This window comes from Leptodactylus fuscus, chromosome 5 (genome assembly GCF_031893055.1).
Source record: "Leptodactylus fuscus isolate aLepFus1 chromosome 5, aLepFus1.hap2, whole genome shotgun sequence".
Lineage (NCBI taxonomy): Eukaryota > Metazoa > Chordata > Amphibia > Anura > Leptodactylidae > Leptodactylus > Leptodactylus fuscus.
In genome coordinates, this window is record NC_134269.1 from 219,012,597 (window position 1) to 219,030,133 (window position 17,537).

At 48.5% G+C, this 17,537-nt stretch overlaps 1 protein-coding gene across 1 annotated transcript; it reads right to left on the bottom strand.

Annotated features, from left to right (window-relative positions):
* Positions 1 to 10,040: 10,040 nt before the first annotated feature.
* Positions 10,041 to 17,203, bottom strand: LOC142205129 (serine/arginine-rich splicing factor 3-like). Its single transcript, XM_075276488.1, has 7 exons — positions 17,147 to 17,203; positions 16,932 to 16,967; positions 14,318 to 14,525; positions 14,046 to 14,180; positions 12,585 to 12,623; positions 11,402 to 11,488; positions 10,041 to 11,060 (listed from the first exon to the last, which is right to left on the bottom strand). Exons 3-7 carry the CDS (start codon positions 14,521 to 14,523, stop codon positions 11,033 to 11,035), a joined length of 495 nt encoding a protein of 164 aa, XP_075132589.1. The 5' UTR covers positions 14,524 to 14,525; positions 16,932 to 16,967; positions 17,147 to 17,203; the 3' UTR covers positions 10,041 to 11,032.
* Between the last annotated feature and the right edge of the window lie 334 nt (positions 17,204 to 17,537).

Here is a 17,537-nt window from a genome sequence, read left to right on the forward strand (position 1 = left end):
CTCTTAGAAACCAGTGGAAAAACATGAGAAGGAAGCCGCACGTTTCTTCTACTTCTCAAGGCATCAATAAAGTCAAGGAAGTGCGGCCATTACAGTAACATGAAGGCCGACAAATTAAAGTTCATCTTCAAGCTGCGCCCAGTTTCTTAATCCTGAAGATATATCTGTAACCTTTAAGTTCCTGTTTGCCTTGGCGGTCGGACAATACGCGAAGTTTCCAAATAACATTCTTGTTTCTCCTGATAGAATCCTTCATTTTTGACTTTGTTCTTAAAGGGATGCCTATGGGAGTGCCAAGTCAGCAGGTCAGGCTAGCAAAGCATTCTGGGGCATTGGCGTATATAGCTTCGTATGAGGCCATGGTCACGTCACGGCTGGACATGGCCCACAATGCCATGATGGGGGTGACGTCAGCCAGAGGCCTGAAGACGATGTCTAGTAGTGAAGGCCCAGGTAACAGCTGTATATTCTAGAAGGTTATTGCACCTCTTTCCCATATTACACATATAACATTATCATTGGTCTTACTGCTGATAAGAGTCGTCAGGAGGAAGACGAGGAGGAGGACGGACCATAGCAAGGAATGCAAAACATGACAGCACATAGATGTGTCTGCTACAGGTCACAGCGAGGGTCACAGCGAATCTTAAGAGGCTTCAATTAAAATATTTCACTTTTTCTGCAAGTTCTTCAGATAATTTATATCATGTCAGACATAAGTTGGAGGAGGAGTGCAGCAGCAAATCTAATAGTAGGGGGCCCGGGCCTACCCCATGTTATACGGAGGTAATGGCAATGCTTTTATTATGATCATACATCGAAACCTGTCTCAGCGGACCTCCCAAATCTGCACAAAAAATGTTTTGGTGGTTCCCTAAAAGACAAAAAGTATATCGAATGCAGGTGAACGTAGAAGTCCTAAATACACAATTACACCCATCTAAATTTTGGTCCTCAGCATGGCTCCCCTGGTACGATCCAAGATGGTTCCCCTCTCAATCCTGACCCCAACATGGTCACCTCTCACACTCCTGGTCATCCCCACAGCTCCATTCTCATTCCTGGTTCTGGGCATGGCCCCTTTCCCATTCCTGGTTCTTGGCATGGTCCCCTTCCCATTCCTGGTTTTTGGCATGGTCCCCTTCCCATTACTGGTTCATGGCATGGCCCCTTTCCCATTCCTGATTCTTGGCATGGCCCCCTTCCTATTCCTGATTCTTGGCATGGCCCCCTTCCCATTTCTGGTTCTTGGCATGGTCCCCTTCCCATTTCTGGTTCTTGGCATGGCCCCCTTCCCATTTCTGGTTCTTGGCATGGTCTCATTCCTGGTTCTTGGCATGGCCCCCTTCCCATTCCTGGTTCTTGGCATGGCCCCCTTCCGATTTCTGGTTCTTGGCATGGTCTCATTCCTGGTTCTTGGCATGGCCCCTTCCCATTTCTGGTTCTTGGCATGGTCTCATTCCTGGTTCTTGGCATGGCCCCCTTCCCATTCCTGGTTCTTGGCATGGCCCCTTCCCATTTCTGGTTCTTGGCATGGTCTCATTCCTGGTTCTTGGCATGGCCCCCTTCCCATTCCTGGTTCTTGGCATGGCCCCCTTCCCATTCCTGGTTCTTGGCATGACCCCCTTCCCATTCCTGGTTCTTGGCATGGTCCCATTCCCATTACTGGCTTATGACATATCCCCCTTCCCATTCTTGCTTCTTGGCATGGCTCCCCTCTACTTCTTAAAGTTGTATTGGAATAGCAGATTTTTCTGAACGAGGGCTACCTGACGTACCGATCACTGCTTGTTCTGGCCCTGGCGGGGGGATATGATGGCTAAAGCATAAACGTTCATTGTACATTAGACTGGACAATGTGTGACCAGTAGGCAGTGATCTTTTGCCCGGCCGTAATCAGCTGGTTCAATGGGCCATCACCAAAACAAGGCTCAGATTATCCTACAGGTAAATCCCCTGCCGGACTCCGGACTCGGGGGGCCGCCATCTTACCTGCCATGACACATCAGCCAACCCATGATACCAATATAACATAGTGGGAAGATTATTTACACACTATAGAGACACTGGGTGGATGAGAAGAAGCAGGCCAACCAGTAGACAAGGGGAACCAACTTGTACCATGCCAGGTTCCACCCGAATATTAATTTTTTTTTTACAGAAAGAACAATGGCGATTTGTCTCAGTTTAACGACAATGACCGCCACGTTATACTCCGGGCCATCTTCATACTCCCTTTTGGGCCTCCTCGCGGGGTTTGGCGCTCTCCTGGGGACATAATGGCCTGCGGTCACCACTGAGGCCTGTGTTTGGGTCACCTAGCAACACCGAGCACCATGACACCACCTAGGAGACACAAAGAGGCCCAAAAATGGGTGACGGAAGGGGATATGAATGGTTTTTTATTTTTCCACCTCCCCTTGGCCTCCACCTATTATACTCGGGGGTCTGAGGAGATATCTCAGTATAGTAACGTCACTTTCATTGTGATATAACTTGGACTATAAGACACAACAATGGTCGACCATGTTCTTTGTCGTATTTTTAATGGCCGGCACAATGACCCATCCATTGTCCTATTCTTGTCCTGGGCCATTAATGAGATGGACGGGTCCTTGAAGACCATGGACTACACTTGGATATCGTCCATGTACAGTCTCGTGGACCCGTACATGCGCAATTCATGTGTATATAACCTAAGACTAGCAGGACGAGCCATCAGATAACATCTCAGACGTAGGTTGTTGGACCTGTCAGACATTTTGTATTGAGGCCCATAAGTTACACCTCCGCCAATGCGTATCCAGAACGTGTCGTCTTCTAAGATGGCGATGACTTTTTCTTATTGTCGCTCCCCATGTAATGGTTAAATTGACCTTAAACTCTGCTCTAAATATCAGCCCGGTATAGAACAATGGGGCCCAGACATCCCAGCAGTTTCCTAATAGGAAGCCATGTCTTAGCCAAACCCTCCTCTCCATCAGTTCCCCTTAAATGCTTGGGGACTCGTTTCAGCCCATGGCGGACAATGACGGGAAGCTGCTTGTTAACCCCTGCTTGTCTGAGCTTCCTCCCCACCTGGGTCCTGCTTGCCTTCCATGAACTCAAAGGCTGAAGACCAAGGGAGGCTCCTGGGTCAGTGACTCGGCCCATACACACCCGGGGCCGGAGTGCTTCTGTCTATCAGCGGCCGCCTCAACATCTTCCATTCGCTTTCGTAAGGACCCTTTAAGTGCCAGCTGTGACTGCTCCGGTCTCCAAGACTATTGTAGAGACTGTTTTTCTTCCTGTTTTCATGTTTTGCTTTTGTTCTGCAATCCCCCCCCCCCCTAAAAAAATTTGGTCAATATTTACGTGAGCAGGAATGTCAGGAAACGGCTCCGAATGTCACACGTTCATGGAATATACAGTATATACATAGAGAGAGATGCAGGGTAAGAAATAGAAGGGTTAATAGTTTATTTTTTGTCAATGAACATGAAGTTTATGAACAGAAGAGAAATCTGAACCCCATCAATATTTGGTATGACCTTTACCCTTTGGAGGAGGAGTCCTGGAAGCGATGATCCGGCCCCCGCAGAGCCCTGATCTCATCATCAACCAGTCTGTCTGGGAGGACATGAAGAGAGAGACGGACTGGACAAGCAACATCCACAGAAGATCTGGGTTTAGTTCTCCAAGATGGCGGCGGGAGAGGAGGAGCGCATGACTTCCCTTTCACTTTTCGTTGCGACCATTACTTTGTGACCACACTACGCACATACAAAGTAAGAATCCTTACAAGAAGAGTTTATTGTTGTCACTTACCAAAACGAAGTGAATAAACGAAAATGAAATGTAAATCCCATCAATATTTGGTGTGACCTTTGCCCTTTTCTTGGTACTTGCAGACAGTTTTTGGCAGGGAGGTTGTTCCCGCCGCCATCTTGGAGACCAAAGCCCAGATCTTCTGTGGATATTGCTTGCTCTAATCCTTCTGTCTCTTCATATCATCCTAGACAGACTGGGTGATGATGAGATCAAGGCTCTGCAGGGGCCGGATCATCGCTTCCAGGACTCCTCCTCCAAAGAGCAAAGGTCACACCAAATATTGATGGGGTTTAGATTTCTCTTTGGTTATTGACTTCATTTTGGTAATCGACAAAAGTTCACACTTCTACCTTTGAAAGCATACTTAGTTTACAGCATTTTTTTGCACAGTATGATCTATTACATGTATATGATAAAAGTTGGAACAAAACATTTCTAACCTAATACTCAGTGATGTTGCGGTCATGGGGAGGCCCAGGCTGCAGTTTCGCACCGTACCTGCGATCCTATAGTTATGCGTCTATCCTATTAATATTATAAATGTGAAAGTTTGTGAGTTTGGATGTTTGTGGGTTTGTGTGTTCGGATGTTTGTTAGTCAATAACGCAAAACCCGCTTGACCGATTTGGCTGAAATTTTCCACAAACATAGTTAATACACCCCATTGCGCAATAGGCTACTTTTCGTCACAATAGCGCACATACGTTTTTCCCAGGACCCCCACAAACCCCAAACTCACACCACTATCTCTGCAATCTCACACACTTTGGACCCCGATTTGGCTGAAATTTTCCACAAACATAGTCCCTACAGTCGATTGCGCAATAGGCTACTTTTCGTCACAATAGCGCACATACGTTTTTCCCAGGACCCTTTGGATGTTCGGATCTTTGGCGGTCAATCACGCAAAAACCGCTCCACCGATTTGGCTGAAATTTTCCACAAACATAGTCCCTACACTCGATTGCGCAATAGGCTACTTTTCGTCACAATAGCGCACATACGTTTTTCCCAGGACCCCCACAAAACCCAAACTCACATCACTATCTCTGCAATCTCACACACTTTGGACCATAGCAAGCCACAAAATTCATATTGCCCTCTACAGCAGAGGTCAGCAACCCCTGGCACACATGCCAAGAGTGGCACTCCTGCCATATTTCACTGGCATGCCAGCAGCACAGGACCTGCAAGACTTAAATGAAGTCTCTGCTAGAGCTGAAGCATAAGGACACTCCCCTTTGCGAGATGTGCAGGAAACCCAGGGGGTGGAGCTTAATCGCTCAGGGCTCTGCCTGCTATAGTGATTGGGAAGCTGCTAGCAAACTGACAGTAAGAAACACACAGCTCCCTTCCTTTACTTCCTATTCTCATTAATGTCAGGCATGGGGTTATTAGTTTAGTGTTAGTAACTCCATGTGCCTCATATTAATAGGAATAAACCCCATCATGTCCCTCATATTAACCCCTGTGTGCCTCACATTAATAGGAATAACCCCCATCATGTCCCTCATATTAACCCCTGTGTGCCCCATATAAAGGTTACTAATATGTGAGACATATGGAGGTACTAATAACAGACCTCAGTAATGAAGATACTTAATTATTACCTCCAAGTCTCTCACATATCAGTAACTAGAGATGAGCGAGTACTGTTGGGATCAGCCAATCCGAACAGCACGCTCCATAGAAATGAATGGATGCACCTGGTACTTCCGCTTGGACGTAGCCAGCGCGCTTAACCCCCCGCGTGCCGGCTACGTCCATTCATTTCTATGCGAGCGTGTTGTTCGGATCGGCTGATCCCAACAGTACTCGCTCATCTCTATCAGTAACTCTTACACTGGGGTTAATGTGAGGGACATGATGGGATTAATTGCTATTAATAAGAGGTGCATGGAGTTACTAAACTGTCATGCACAGGGCCAGACTTTATGTTGCTTACTCAAGAGTATCCTGTGCCCAAAACTTACATGTACTGGCGGAAAATAACAACTCATACAATGTCGTATATCGAAGTATATTAACCTGAAATCCCTCTGTCCCAAAGTCACTATGTACAGTTTATACCAACACCGTATAGCGGCTGAAATACAAATTACATTCAACACAAAAGTCTCATGTGCTCTCAGAATTACAGCAACAACAAGATACACAGTTACATTTTATATCCCATACCTTATACACAGTACGAAAACCTTACCCGCACCTGTATATACCCACTGCTACAATCACCGCAGACCAAGTCGCGGGTACCAGCTAGTATATACTCTAATCGGTGACGTACGCTATGGCGTTTACCGACTGGCCCGCTTCCCAAAGTATAAAAGATGTCCTACAGTGTTCCAACTGGTTTTATTTATAGACCTAGTCAAACATGGCTGCAGAATTGGTAACCAGCTATGAAGATGGGTCTTCTGCCGCTGTCTTCTCCATGGCTGGTAGAGCGATGTCCATCTGACTGGCCACGACTTTCACCATGGTGTCCAGCAGCATATCCTTGAGAATCTCGATCTGAACTTTCAAGTAATAATTTTCCAAAATGTTGTTCCTTTCTTCTAGCGATATTAAGGAGACTATGGCCTGGGGTACATCGATAGATACCTCCTCATCTCTGACCCACCAACCTCTGAAGAACTCGTAAGCTTCATGTCCTAGCTGTACTCTTGGTGGACCAAGGTCTCTGATGATGGAAAGATTGTTAGGGAGGTAGGAGGAGGTCTTTCTCTGAGGACTCTTTTTGGGTCTGAACTTGTAAGATGATAGAAAGCTTAGGATTGAACCAAGGAACCTGTGTCTACCCATAGTGGCATATAGCGGTGTAGACCTAGTGGTGGGTCTGGCGGACTCTTACGGCCTCGATGGCTCCTCTTTATGTCCTATATTATCAGGAGTCAATGTGAAATATCCCTCAGTGATTAGATTGTGCTCAGCCGGCCCCGTCCCAGACAAAGATCTGATGGAAATGATGAGATTTAGAAGATTCTACCTGCCTGTAATCCGCTGACTCCTCCGCTGTATGGTGAGCCATGTGGTCGCCTTAGTGATAGTCATTGTCTAGATGTTCTATATCTGCATTCTAGAATCCTCCGGGGCTCTGCTTTACTTCTTACATTATATATGTCTAGTATTGTAAAAACACAGCGGCCCCGATGTACTAATAGTCCCACAGTGTCTGTACGCCAGATTTAACACAGTGTGTGTACATCAGGTTTATAACAGTGTCTGTACGCCAGGTTTATCACAGTGTCTGTACGCCAGATTTATCAGTGTCTGTACGCCAGGTTTATCACAGTGTCTGTACGCCAGGTTTATCACAGTGTCTGTACGCCAGATTTATCAGTGTCTGTACGCCAGGTTTATCACAGTGTCTGTACGCCAGGTTTATCACAGTGTCTGTACGCCAGGTTTATCACAGTGTCTGTACGCCAGATTTAACACAGTGTGTGTACATCAGGTTTATAACAGTGTCTGTACGCCAGGTTTATCACAGTGTCTGTACGCCAGATTTATCAGTGTCTGTACGCCAGGTTTATCACAGTGTCTGTACGCCAGGTTTATCACAGTGTCTGTACGCCAGATTTATCAGTGTCTGTACGCCAGGTTTATCACAGTGTCTGTACGCCAGGTTTATCACAGTGTCTGTACGCCAGGTTTATCAGTGTCTGTATGCCAGATTTATCACAGTGTCTGTACGCCAGGTTTATCACAGTGTCTGTACGCCAGATTTATCACAGTGTCTGTACGCCAGATTTATCCCAGTGTCTATACGCCAGATTTATCAGTGTTTGTACGCCAGGTTTATCAGTGTCTGTACACCAGATTTATCACAGTGTGTGTACACCAGATTTATCACAGTGTGTGTACACCAGGTTTATCACAGTGTGTGTACACCAGATTTATCACAGTGTGTGTACACCAGGTTTATCACAGTGTGTGTACACCAGGTTTATCACAGTGTCCGTACGCCAGGTTTATCACAGTGTCTGTACGCCAGGTTTATCACAGTGTCTGCACACCAGATTTATCAGTGTCTGTACACCAGGTTTATCACAGTGTCTGTATGCCAGATTTAACAGTGTCTATACGCCAGATTTATCAGTGTCTGTATGCCAGATTTAACACAGTGTCTGTACGCCAGGTTTATCACAGTGACCAATACTGGATGATAGAACTGATGTATCTATACACTGTCTATTTTGATACTGACTTTTAAGACACAATGTTGGTGTATTTTAGCTCAATTAAAGGGGTTGTCTAGGATATTTTAGTATTGCGGCAGGAGGCTGGAGAAGATTAAAAATAAAAAAAAACAAAACACTGCACCCCTCCCCCCCATACTACGCTATAACTACACTACTGCTCATGTGTTACTGCCTGGCCCCAGTATATCATTGCTTAGTCTGTTTTCATTCACGTGTCCTGTTATGATAGGATAGACTGGAAATCCTAAATGGCCCGCACTTCCCTATTAGCCCAACAAGCCGTGCCAAAAACTCAGGGCCGAGCATGAAAATGAAATGGAGGGATCTGCATGGGAGTAAAGACGTTCCACTTACTCCTCAAGGGGGGTCTGGTGGCAGATTCATTCCTGTTTGTAGGAATCTGGGTAGTTCGGGGTCCGGCTGGTGACTGGTTGGGTTCTCCCTGGTCACATTGAGGCTAAGTGACTTAATGGCCGTGTCATGTCCATTGTTACTGACTGTCAGCATACAGGTCTTCTCCTATTGTGTCCATTTTTATGGATCCCTCCATACCCCTCGGGTGCAAGAGCTTTCGTGTGAATCTAACCTTACAGTTATGTCATTGGGGGACATTTTCTCCATGTACTAGTACAATAGGAGAGGGGGCATCTATAGAGTTGGTGGCTTCACCTATGGGAAGAGGAAGATCCTGGGCACGATGTAGGAGATCTGCCTGAAGCGATGTAAACATGGATATAGGATCCTCCGAGCTTGCAGGTGGCCGCGGCCTCTCGTACCAGGTAAGGAGCGCACAATGTCACCCCCTATGGAGGAAACAGCTTGCCATTAAAGCATAACCCTGGGGTGACAAACAAGAAACAGGAAACAGCCAGGAAGAAAGCGTCAGCTGAAAAACACTGCCCGGGACTGACGGATGGGATGTGTCCCTCCCCGAGACTGACCAAGTGTGAATACCGTCCTCATCTCTGCGGTGGTGTCAGAGTCTGATAACCAGTGGTGCCCTAAACAGGCTGCCATTAGACTCTAGACCAGGGGTAGAGAACCTTGGGCTCTCCAGCTGCTGTGAAACTACAACTCCCAGCATGCTCCATTCACTTCCATGGGAGTTCCAAGAACAGCAGAGCAAGTATGCATGCTGGGAGTTGTAGTTTTTCAACGGCTGGAGAGCCGTACGTTCCCTGCCCCTGCTCTAGACTATGGACGGTCTGCGGTTGGCGATACATAAATCCCCTACAGCCAACCATCAACTAACATAGGCCAGAACCAAAATCTGCTGTCTGCCTGATCAGTCGTGTATGGGCTAGACTGACAGACCAAATCCAATTTTTGATTATTGGATTTTTAATATGAGAACAATAAGGGTAAAAGGGATTTTTATTTTTTTTTTTCAATTGCACAAAGTCTGGGGGTGTCCACGGGTATCAGGGTCTCCATGTGGACCCAAGTGCTAGAGTGAACCTAGTGTAACCCTACAAGGATATACAGGGATAGGAGGGAAGAGGTTAAAGGGGTTTTCTTCCCACAATCACAACCATAGTCCAATTTGTTGACAACTAAAAGTCAAACATCTTTGTAAATATAAACTTTGCATAAAGTGAATAAAAGTTTTAAAAATTTTCCGAAATAATGTAAAGTAATTCCGTGATGGTGTAGGTTACAAATCCTGCCACTAGATGGCGCTGCCGCTCCACACAAGGCCCTAGCACGTCTCTGTGCACACTGCGCTTTATCGTCTCATACTCTGCGTGTATGACTATGAGCATGTATAGGTGGACACGCTGTTTCCGTAGGATCAGGCATATCACGAGTGTCTTATCCCGACTCCATATTTAGAGACGTGAGATGATCTCCTGACCCGGGAATAACGGGCGGTGTGTACAGGACGGAGCCCAAGCCCTGGCACAGATCGCCTGGTCCTCACGGGGGTCCTCAGAGACCCCTCTGCAAAACATGTTCCAGTAAAGTGATTTTTCACCAAATAAGAGTCGATTTTTTTGTTTTTTTTTAACCAAACTTTAATCCCAGAAAACAGTCACATGGTTACAAGATATCGCAAAAAAAAAATCCTGTACAAGAACAATGTTACGCGGCATTCTCCGCCGCCGAGGGGCTGGAGGGTATTTTTGAAAAAAAAAGAAAAAAAAAAGGCAATTTTACAGCTGAAAGTTTAAGTAATGGGCAAAGTGTAAAGAAAAACGGCCGAGGGTCACGTGTGGGCTTGGTGTAGGAGACAAGACGGGAGAAAAAACCTATAGACAGACGGCTACGTCACTGCTATATACAGGCGGATCCGTCACCGCTATATACAGGCGGATCCATCACTGCTATATACAGGCAGATCCGTCACCGCTATATACAGGCGGCTCCGTCACCGCTATATACAGGCGGCTCCGTCACCGCTATATACAGGCGAATCCGTCACTGCTATATACAGGCAGATCCGTCACCGCTATATACAGACAGCTCAGTCACCGCTATATACAGGCGGATCCATCACCGCTATATACAGGCGGATCCGTCACCGCTATATACAGACGGCTCCGTCACCGCTATATACAGGCGAATCTGTCACCGCTATATACAGACGGCTCCGTCACCGCTATATACAGGCGAATCTGTCACCGCTATATACAGACGGCCTATAATGGGGCAACTACAGCTGAAGTAAAGAAACTGACATAACCAATAACCAGAACATGATACCATATTGTCACCCTGTGCAGCATCAAACACGTCTGTATACCGTAGGAATGACCCATCTCTCCATGACCCAGACAGGCCGCACTGGAGTAGGAGCTTAGAGGTGAAGGGGCCGCACACGGGGCCACTGCTTTTCAATCTCACGAGTCGTGTCCTGCCATGTAGCGTTTGGTCACGAATGAAACAGGAAAACATTGACAGTATATAGTTGGCGGTTCGTTGTCAATTGTAACAAGACACCAAACACCAGCGAATAGAATCCGGTCTATAAGGTAACCCTCGGTGCGATGTCCTCTGTGCCGGGCCGGCGGCTTCTCTTATTTCCTCTCGTTTGACCTGGATCGGCTGGAAAACAAAAAAAAAAGAGGTGGGGTCAGTTAATGTAGGAAGACGTGAGGAAGGGGCTTCAGAATGGCCACTTGTATTACCAATCCCAGGACAGGTCACCATTTCCTCTTGCTTGTATGGCGCCATCATATTCCGCAGTGCGGTCACTATACAGGGCTCACAGTCTACAGTCCCTATCAGGAGGTCTCTGGAGTCCCCCAAACATGGGGAGAACACACAAAGGCCCTGCAGGTGTCCTTAGTCAGACGTGAACCCACTGCAAGGAAACCGCGCAAACCGCTGAGCCGCCCATTAAAGGGAAACTTAAAGGAAAGAGCACAAGGTCGGACGTAAAATACCTTCTCGATCCTGAAAAGGAGCGCGATGGCTTATGGTTTCTCTCTCTGGACACGGACCTCTCCCTCCGACGATCTCTGGAAAGGGACCTGAAAGCAGAAAAATGACTGGTTTAACCCTTTGCGCACCCAGTGATTTTACATTTTCATGTTTTTTGGGGTTTTTTGCCACCCAAAAGCCTCAACTTTATTTTCTGTTCACAAAAAGACGCCCTGTCCTCTGTCGCGGAGGTCTGCTCCTGGATCAGAAGTGGAGACGCTCACAGGACCGCTAAGGGAGCCTTCACACGGAGTAAACACGCATGTATTTTTTGCAAAATACACGTGTAAAAATAAGACTCCCATTGACTTCAATGACATTTTACAGGCGTATTTTTACACGTGTAAAAAGTATCATTGAAGTCAATGGGAGTCTTATTTTTACATGTGTATTTTGCAAAAAATACACGTGCGTTTACTCTGTGTGAAGGCTCCCTAAGGGTAAGTTCACACAGAGTGTTTTTGGCTGTATCCGCCTCAATACCCTGACCAAAAAGATGGCTCCCATTGAAGGCGCTCAGGCCTTTTCTTCCAGCTCATTCCTTCAGTCGCCTTGCAATTCCGCCTGAAGACACTCCCATTCATTGGGCCTAATCCGGGGCGGAGCATGTGGCTGGATCCCAGTGCAGTGCACCGGCTTTTGGTCTGGAACCTGAGGTGGCCGATCCAAAAAACACAATGTGCAATGACCCTGAGACCTACCTGCAACCTTGGCGGTAGCTGCAAAGGACCTGATGACGTCACCCACGTATAGGTCACCAGTTCCTTAGGTTACGTGAGTGACTTTACTTCTGCAAGTGGCAGCGCAAGAAGGAAAGGGGATTGGATAACAGGGATCCGGTCCAAAAACCAGGTGCACTGCACCAGGATCAGGCCCCGCACTCTGCTCCAGATTAGGCCCAATGAATGAACCTAGTCCGGAGGAGGGAGCGTCTTCAGGCCGAATCGTGAGGTGACTCAGCCCCAAGAATGTGCACGTCGCTTCTTCTTCTGATTTCAGGAGCCGTCTTCTTGGGTCAGGATTTTGAGGCCGTATCCTCAAAAACCTCCGTGTGAACTCATCCTAAATCCGGAATATTCCGCCATTCGGTCCAATATAAAAACAAAGCAACAGGAACAACCAAGTACAACCCGCAGAGATCCTTACCTACTCCGGCTACGCGACAAGCTCCTCCGTCTCGGCGATCTAACAAAATAAAGAAGAGCGTGTCAGCCTTGTCTACGGGCCGCTCGTCGCCTCTCCTAACACATCCTCCATGATGGACCCAAGTCAGTTATATACCTACGTAAGACAGGCACCTAGAAGGAGGACGGGGAAGGAAGACTGGAAATGGAAGCCTAATAGGAAGTCATCTCCTCTATAACGCCCCCTACTGGGTACCCTGGACATCACTCGGGAACCCAGACTGTCTGCAAGAAATCTAATCTCATGCAAGGAGCAAGAAAGCTACACAATTTGTATCAAGATCCCAAACCTGATAGATAAATGGAGGAGCTGGGCCAGGACGGGTCTACGCCGTATACAGCTCCTGCATGGCCCGGGCTCGCACACATTTCTCTATCCGGCTATGTTGGTTACCTTTACGCACTGCCAGCCTTATCGTTCCCTCCTTACAAAAAGCTGCTTAAAGTCTCAAATAAACAAGCAGGAAAAGAAACTTACTAGTTTTGGGTTTCAACAAGCTAGCAATGGTTGGAGGATGCCGCACAGGTTGGCCAAGTAGAATTTGTTGACAAGGTTTTGCCAGGTGTTGCGTTGCATTTAGATGGTTGGCGGAGAGGGGGATGTTGTGGCGTTTTTTCCTGCTTTTTTTTTGGCGCTGCAGTTGGCGGTGAAGACATTTACGTCATAGTTAGCAGCCGTGCGGGTTGGCCGGGCAGTGTGCGGGCGCTGCAGGTGGGCGCTTGCTTAAGGCGGAGAGGACGGCATGCTCGGGTGCGACCTGGGGGTCATGTGATACAACACCAGCCAAGCTGAATGGGGCGCGCTGGTCACATGACGCTGAAAGGGCTAGTTGACTGGCTAATGCAGACCCAGAGGGTGGTGAGAAGAGACATGATGGTGACTCTGCAACGGGTTTCATTTTTATTAGATGGAACAGAAAATCAATACAAAAAATAAACATAAAACAAGCCATCAGTATGAGCAGCGAGCGTCTGACGGGGCGGCGTGCGGGGGCCATCCGCTCAATAACGTACAGTAATAAGACTAAGGACTAGGAACCAAGCCCCCCACCCAAAATCATCTACAAGGGAGGGGTCACATGGAACGCTATGGATAGAACATGGACGGACCGGAGGGTCTACATCCCTGCACCCCGACTATGGAGCAAACCCACATAGGGAGCGGCTTCTGGGCAGGGGCACCGTGCTAACTGACTATATATATATATATAATCTCGTGTCTCCAAACTCCTAGGTAACATACACTATGTAGAAATATATAGATAGGAGACACAAGGGCTGTGCCTTTAAGTTAACCCTTTCCTCTCTATTATTCTGCAAGAAAAAGGAAATTTGGCCCGGGCTCTGCTCTCACACATGTACAGGACAAATACCCTACACAACGGTCAATGACACGAGACTACGACAAGCAGCGTGCTCATACCTGCGCCGCGGGGGAGGGCTCCGCCTACGGGAATCATCTCTAGGGCGTCTGTTCCAAGATGGCGGAGGGCCGCGACTCCTGCTCCTCTTCTCACCGTTCGATAATTCTACCCGGACGCGGCAGCCGCACAAAGTTCTATAAGAGGAGACGGAATTCATCCTGGTTACAAGGCAGGGCAATGGGGGGGGGGGCACAAAGCGTGACAGTCACATGGTACACAGCGCAGTGCATTACCCCTCCCCCACAAATGTGAGACAGCCCCTTTTACGTACCGTCCGTCTAACTCTCTCACAGAATCTGCGGCATCTCTGGGGTCTTCGAACTCCACAAACGCGAAGCCCGGAGGGTTCCTGGCCACCCAAACGCTGCGCAGAGGTCCATAGTAGCCGAAGGCGCGCTCCAGCTCTGTCTTGTTACCGTTGTTGCCGAGATTCCCCACGTAGACTTTGCAGTCCAGGGGACAAGAGTCGCGGAGCATTTCTGCAAGGAAAGGGGCGGGGTTAGTGTGCGCGAGTCACTGCTATAGGAAAAGCAATGGTAGGAATAAATCACTGTCCTATGTAAGGGTGACGCCGCTTATCTACGTGACTGTCCTATGTAAGGGTGACGCCGCTTATCTACATGACTGTCCTATGTAAGGGTGACGCCGCTTATCTACGTGACCGCCCCATGTAAGGGTGACGCCGCTTATCTACATGACTGTCCTATGTAAGGGTGACGCCGCTTATCTACGTGACCATCCTATGTAAGGGTGACGCCGCTTATCTACATGACCACCCCATGTAAGGGTGACGCCGCTTATCTACGTGACCGCCCCATGTAAGGGTGACGCCGCTTATCTACATGACCACCCCATGTAAGGGTGACGCCGCTTATCTACGTGACTGTACTATGTAAGGGTGACGCCGCTTATCTACGTGACTGCCCCATGTAAGGGTGACGCCGCTTATCTACATGACCGCCCCATGTAAGGGCGACGCCGCTTATCTACGTGACTGTACTATGTAAGGGTGACGCCGCTTATCTACGTGACTGTCCCATGTAAGGGTGACGCCGCTTATCTACATGACCGCCCCATGTAAGGGTGACGCCGCTTATCTACGTGACTGTACTATGTAAGGGTGACGCCGCTTATCTACGTGACTGTCCCATGTAAGGGTGACGCCGCTTATCTACGTGACCATCCTATGTAAGGGTGACGCCGCTTATCTACGTGACTGTACTATGTAAGGGTGACGCCGCTTATCTACGTGACTGTACTATGTAAGGGTGACGCCGCTTATCTACATGACCATCCTATGTAAGGGTGACGCCGCTTATCTACATGACTGTACTATGTAAGGGTGACGCCGCTTATCTACATGACCATCCTATGTAAGGGTGACGCCGCTTATCTACATGACCATCCTATGTAAGGGTGACGCCGCTTATCTACATGACCGTCCTATGTAAGGGTGACGCCGCTTATCTACGTGACCATCCTATGTAAGGGTGACGCCGCTTATCTACATGACCACCCCATGTAAGGGTGACGCCGCTTATCTACGTGACCGCCCCATGTAAGGGTGACGCCGCTTATCTACATGACCACCCCATGTAAGGGTGACGCCGCTTATCTACGTGACTGTACTATGTAAGGGTGACGCCGCTTATCTACGTGACTGCCCCATGTAAGGGTGACGCCGCTTATCTACATGACCGCCCCATGTAAGGGCGACGCCGCTTATCTACGTGACTGTACTATGTAAGGGTGACGCCGCTTATCTACGTGACTGTCCCATGTAAGGGTGACGCCGCTTATCTACATGACCGCCCCATGTAAGGGTGACGCCGCTTATCTACGTGACTGTACTATGTAAGGGTGACGCCGCTTATCTACGTGACTGTCCCATGTAAGGGTGACGCCGCTTATCTACGTGACCATCCTATGTAAGGGTGACGCCGCTTATCTACGTGACTGTACTATGTAAGGGTGACGCCGCTTATCTACGTGACTGTACTATGTAAGGGTGACGCCGCTTATCTACATGACCATCCTATGTAAGGGTGACGCCGCTTATCTACATGACTGTACTATGTAAGGGTGACGCCGCTTATCTACATGACCATCCTATGTAAGGGTGACGCCGCTTATCTACATGACCATCCTATGTAAGGGTGACGCCGCTTATCTACATGACCGTCCTATGTAAGGGTGACGCCGCTTATCTACATGACCACCCCATGTAAGGGTGACGCCGCTTATCTACGTGACTGCCCCATGTAAGGGTGACGCCGCTTATCTACATGACCACCCCATGTAAGGGTGACGCCGCTTATCTACGTGACCATCCTATGTAAGGGTGACGCCGCTTATCTACGTGACTGTCCTATGTAAGGGTGACGCCGCTTATCTACATGACCATCCTATGTAAGGGTGACGCCGCTTATCTACATGACCATCCTATGTAAGGGTGACGCCGCTTATCTACATGATCATCCTATGTAAGGGTGACGCCGCTTATCTACGTGACTGTCCTATGTAACGGTGACGCCGCTTATCTACGTGACTGTACTATGTAAGGGTGACGCCGCTTATCTACGTGACTGTACTATGTAAGGGTGACGCCGCTTATCTACATGACTGTCCTATGTAAGGGTGACGCCGCTTATCTACGTGACTGTCCTATGTAAGGGTGACGCCGCTTATCTACGTGACTGTCCTATGTAAGGGTGACGCCGCTTATCTATGTGAGGGTCACACACAGGGTCACATTTCGGGGAGGGGTCGCAGGTCACATGTCCCGGATATAATTAGGCCGCTGTGCACATTACAGTAATGACACTCCTATCACTTCCTGGAGGAAACCACAAGGAAAAACGCACATAAGCCGCATGCAGTGTTACCTCTCTCCAGTTTTCTTCCGTTCTTCTTACCGCACACTGTGAACAGATACAAGGGCAGGTTAGTGCAAAACTGGAAAGCCGGACCGTGCGCTGGCTGCGTTCACACTGCTCTGACTAGAAGCCGCCCCGGTCCGGTAACGGATAGCCTAGCCTACAGCGAGCACCGGAGCCGGCTCTGAGTACCGCGGAGTGTGCACGGGGCCGTCAGCCATTACCTGCCCGCGCTTCTTCTTGTCGCCGCTCACAAAATGGCCCAGGCCAGGGGGCGGGGCCTCCTCCTACACTGCGCGGCCAACGTGACCTCCCGAGACCCAATCACCACGAAGACTGCAGCCTGGCCACGCCCACTCGGTCAATTCGCTGAATTCGGTTGTGTCGTAGTCGCGGACGCCATTGCTGTGAGGGGAGAGGCCGCGCTCTGGTCCAGCGCCCCCTCTGTCCACCAGGACACCGCCTGTATTACATAAGGAAGCCAAGTCCTGGATATCTACATAGAAGTCTAAGGGCTAGTTCACACGGAGTGTTTTGGCAGCGGATTTTGACGCGGAATCCACCTCAAAATTCCCTTGCTAAAAATGTCTCCCATTGACTTCAAGGGTCACCTCA

What these genes read in the sequence shown, in the direction of transcription:
- LOC142205129 (XM_075276488.1), bottom strand. Translation starts at nt 14,523, where the DNA reads ATGCTCCGCGACTCTTGTCCCCTGGACTGCAAAGTCTACGTGGGGAAT. An exon ending in AGCCCTCCCCCGCGGCGCAG is followed by an intron (nt 12,624 to 14,045) that starts GTATGAGCACGC and finishes TTATTTTGTTAG; the next exon opens with ATCGCCGAGACGGAGGAGCT. An exon ending in TTGTCGCGTAGCCGGAGTAG is followed by an intron (nt 11,489 to 12,584) that starts GTAAGGATCTCT and finishes TTCTGCTTTCAG; the next exon opens with GTCCCTTTCCAGAGATCGTC.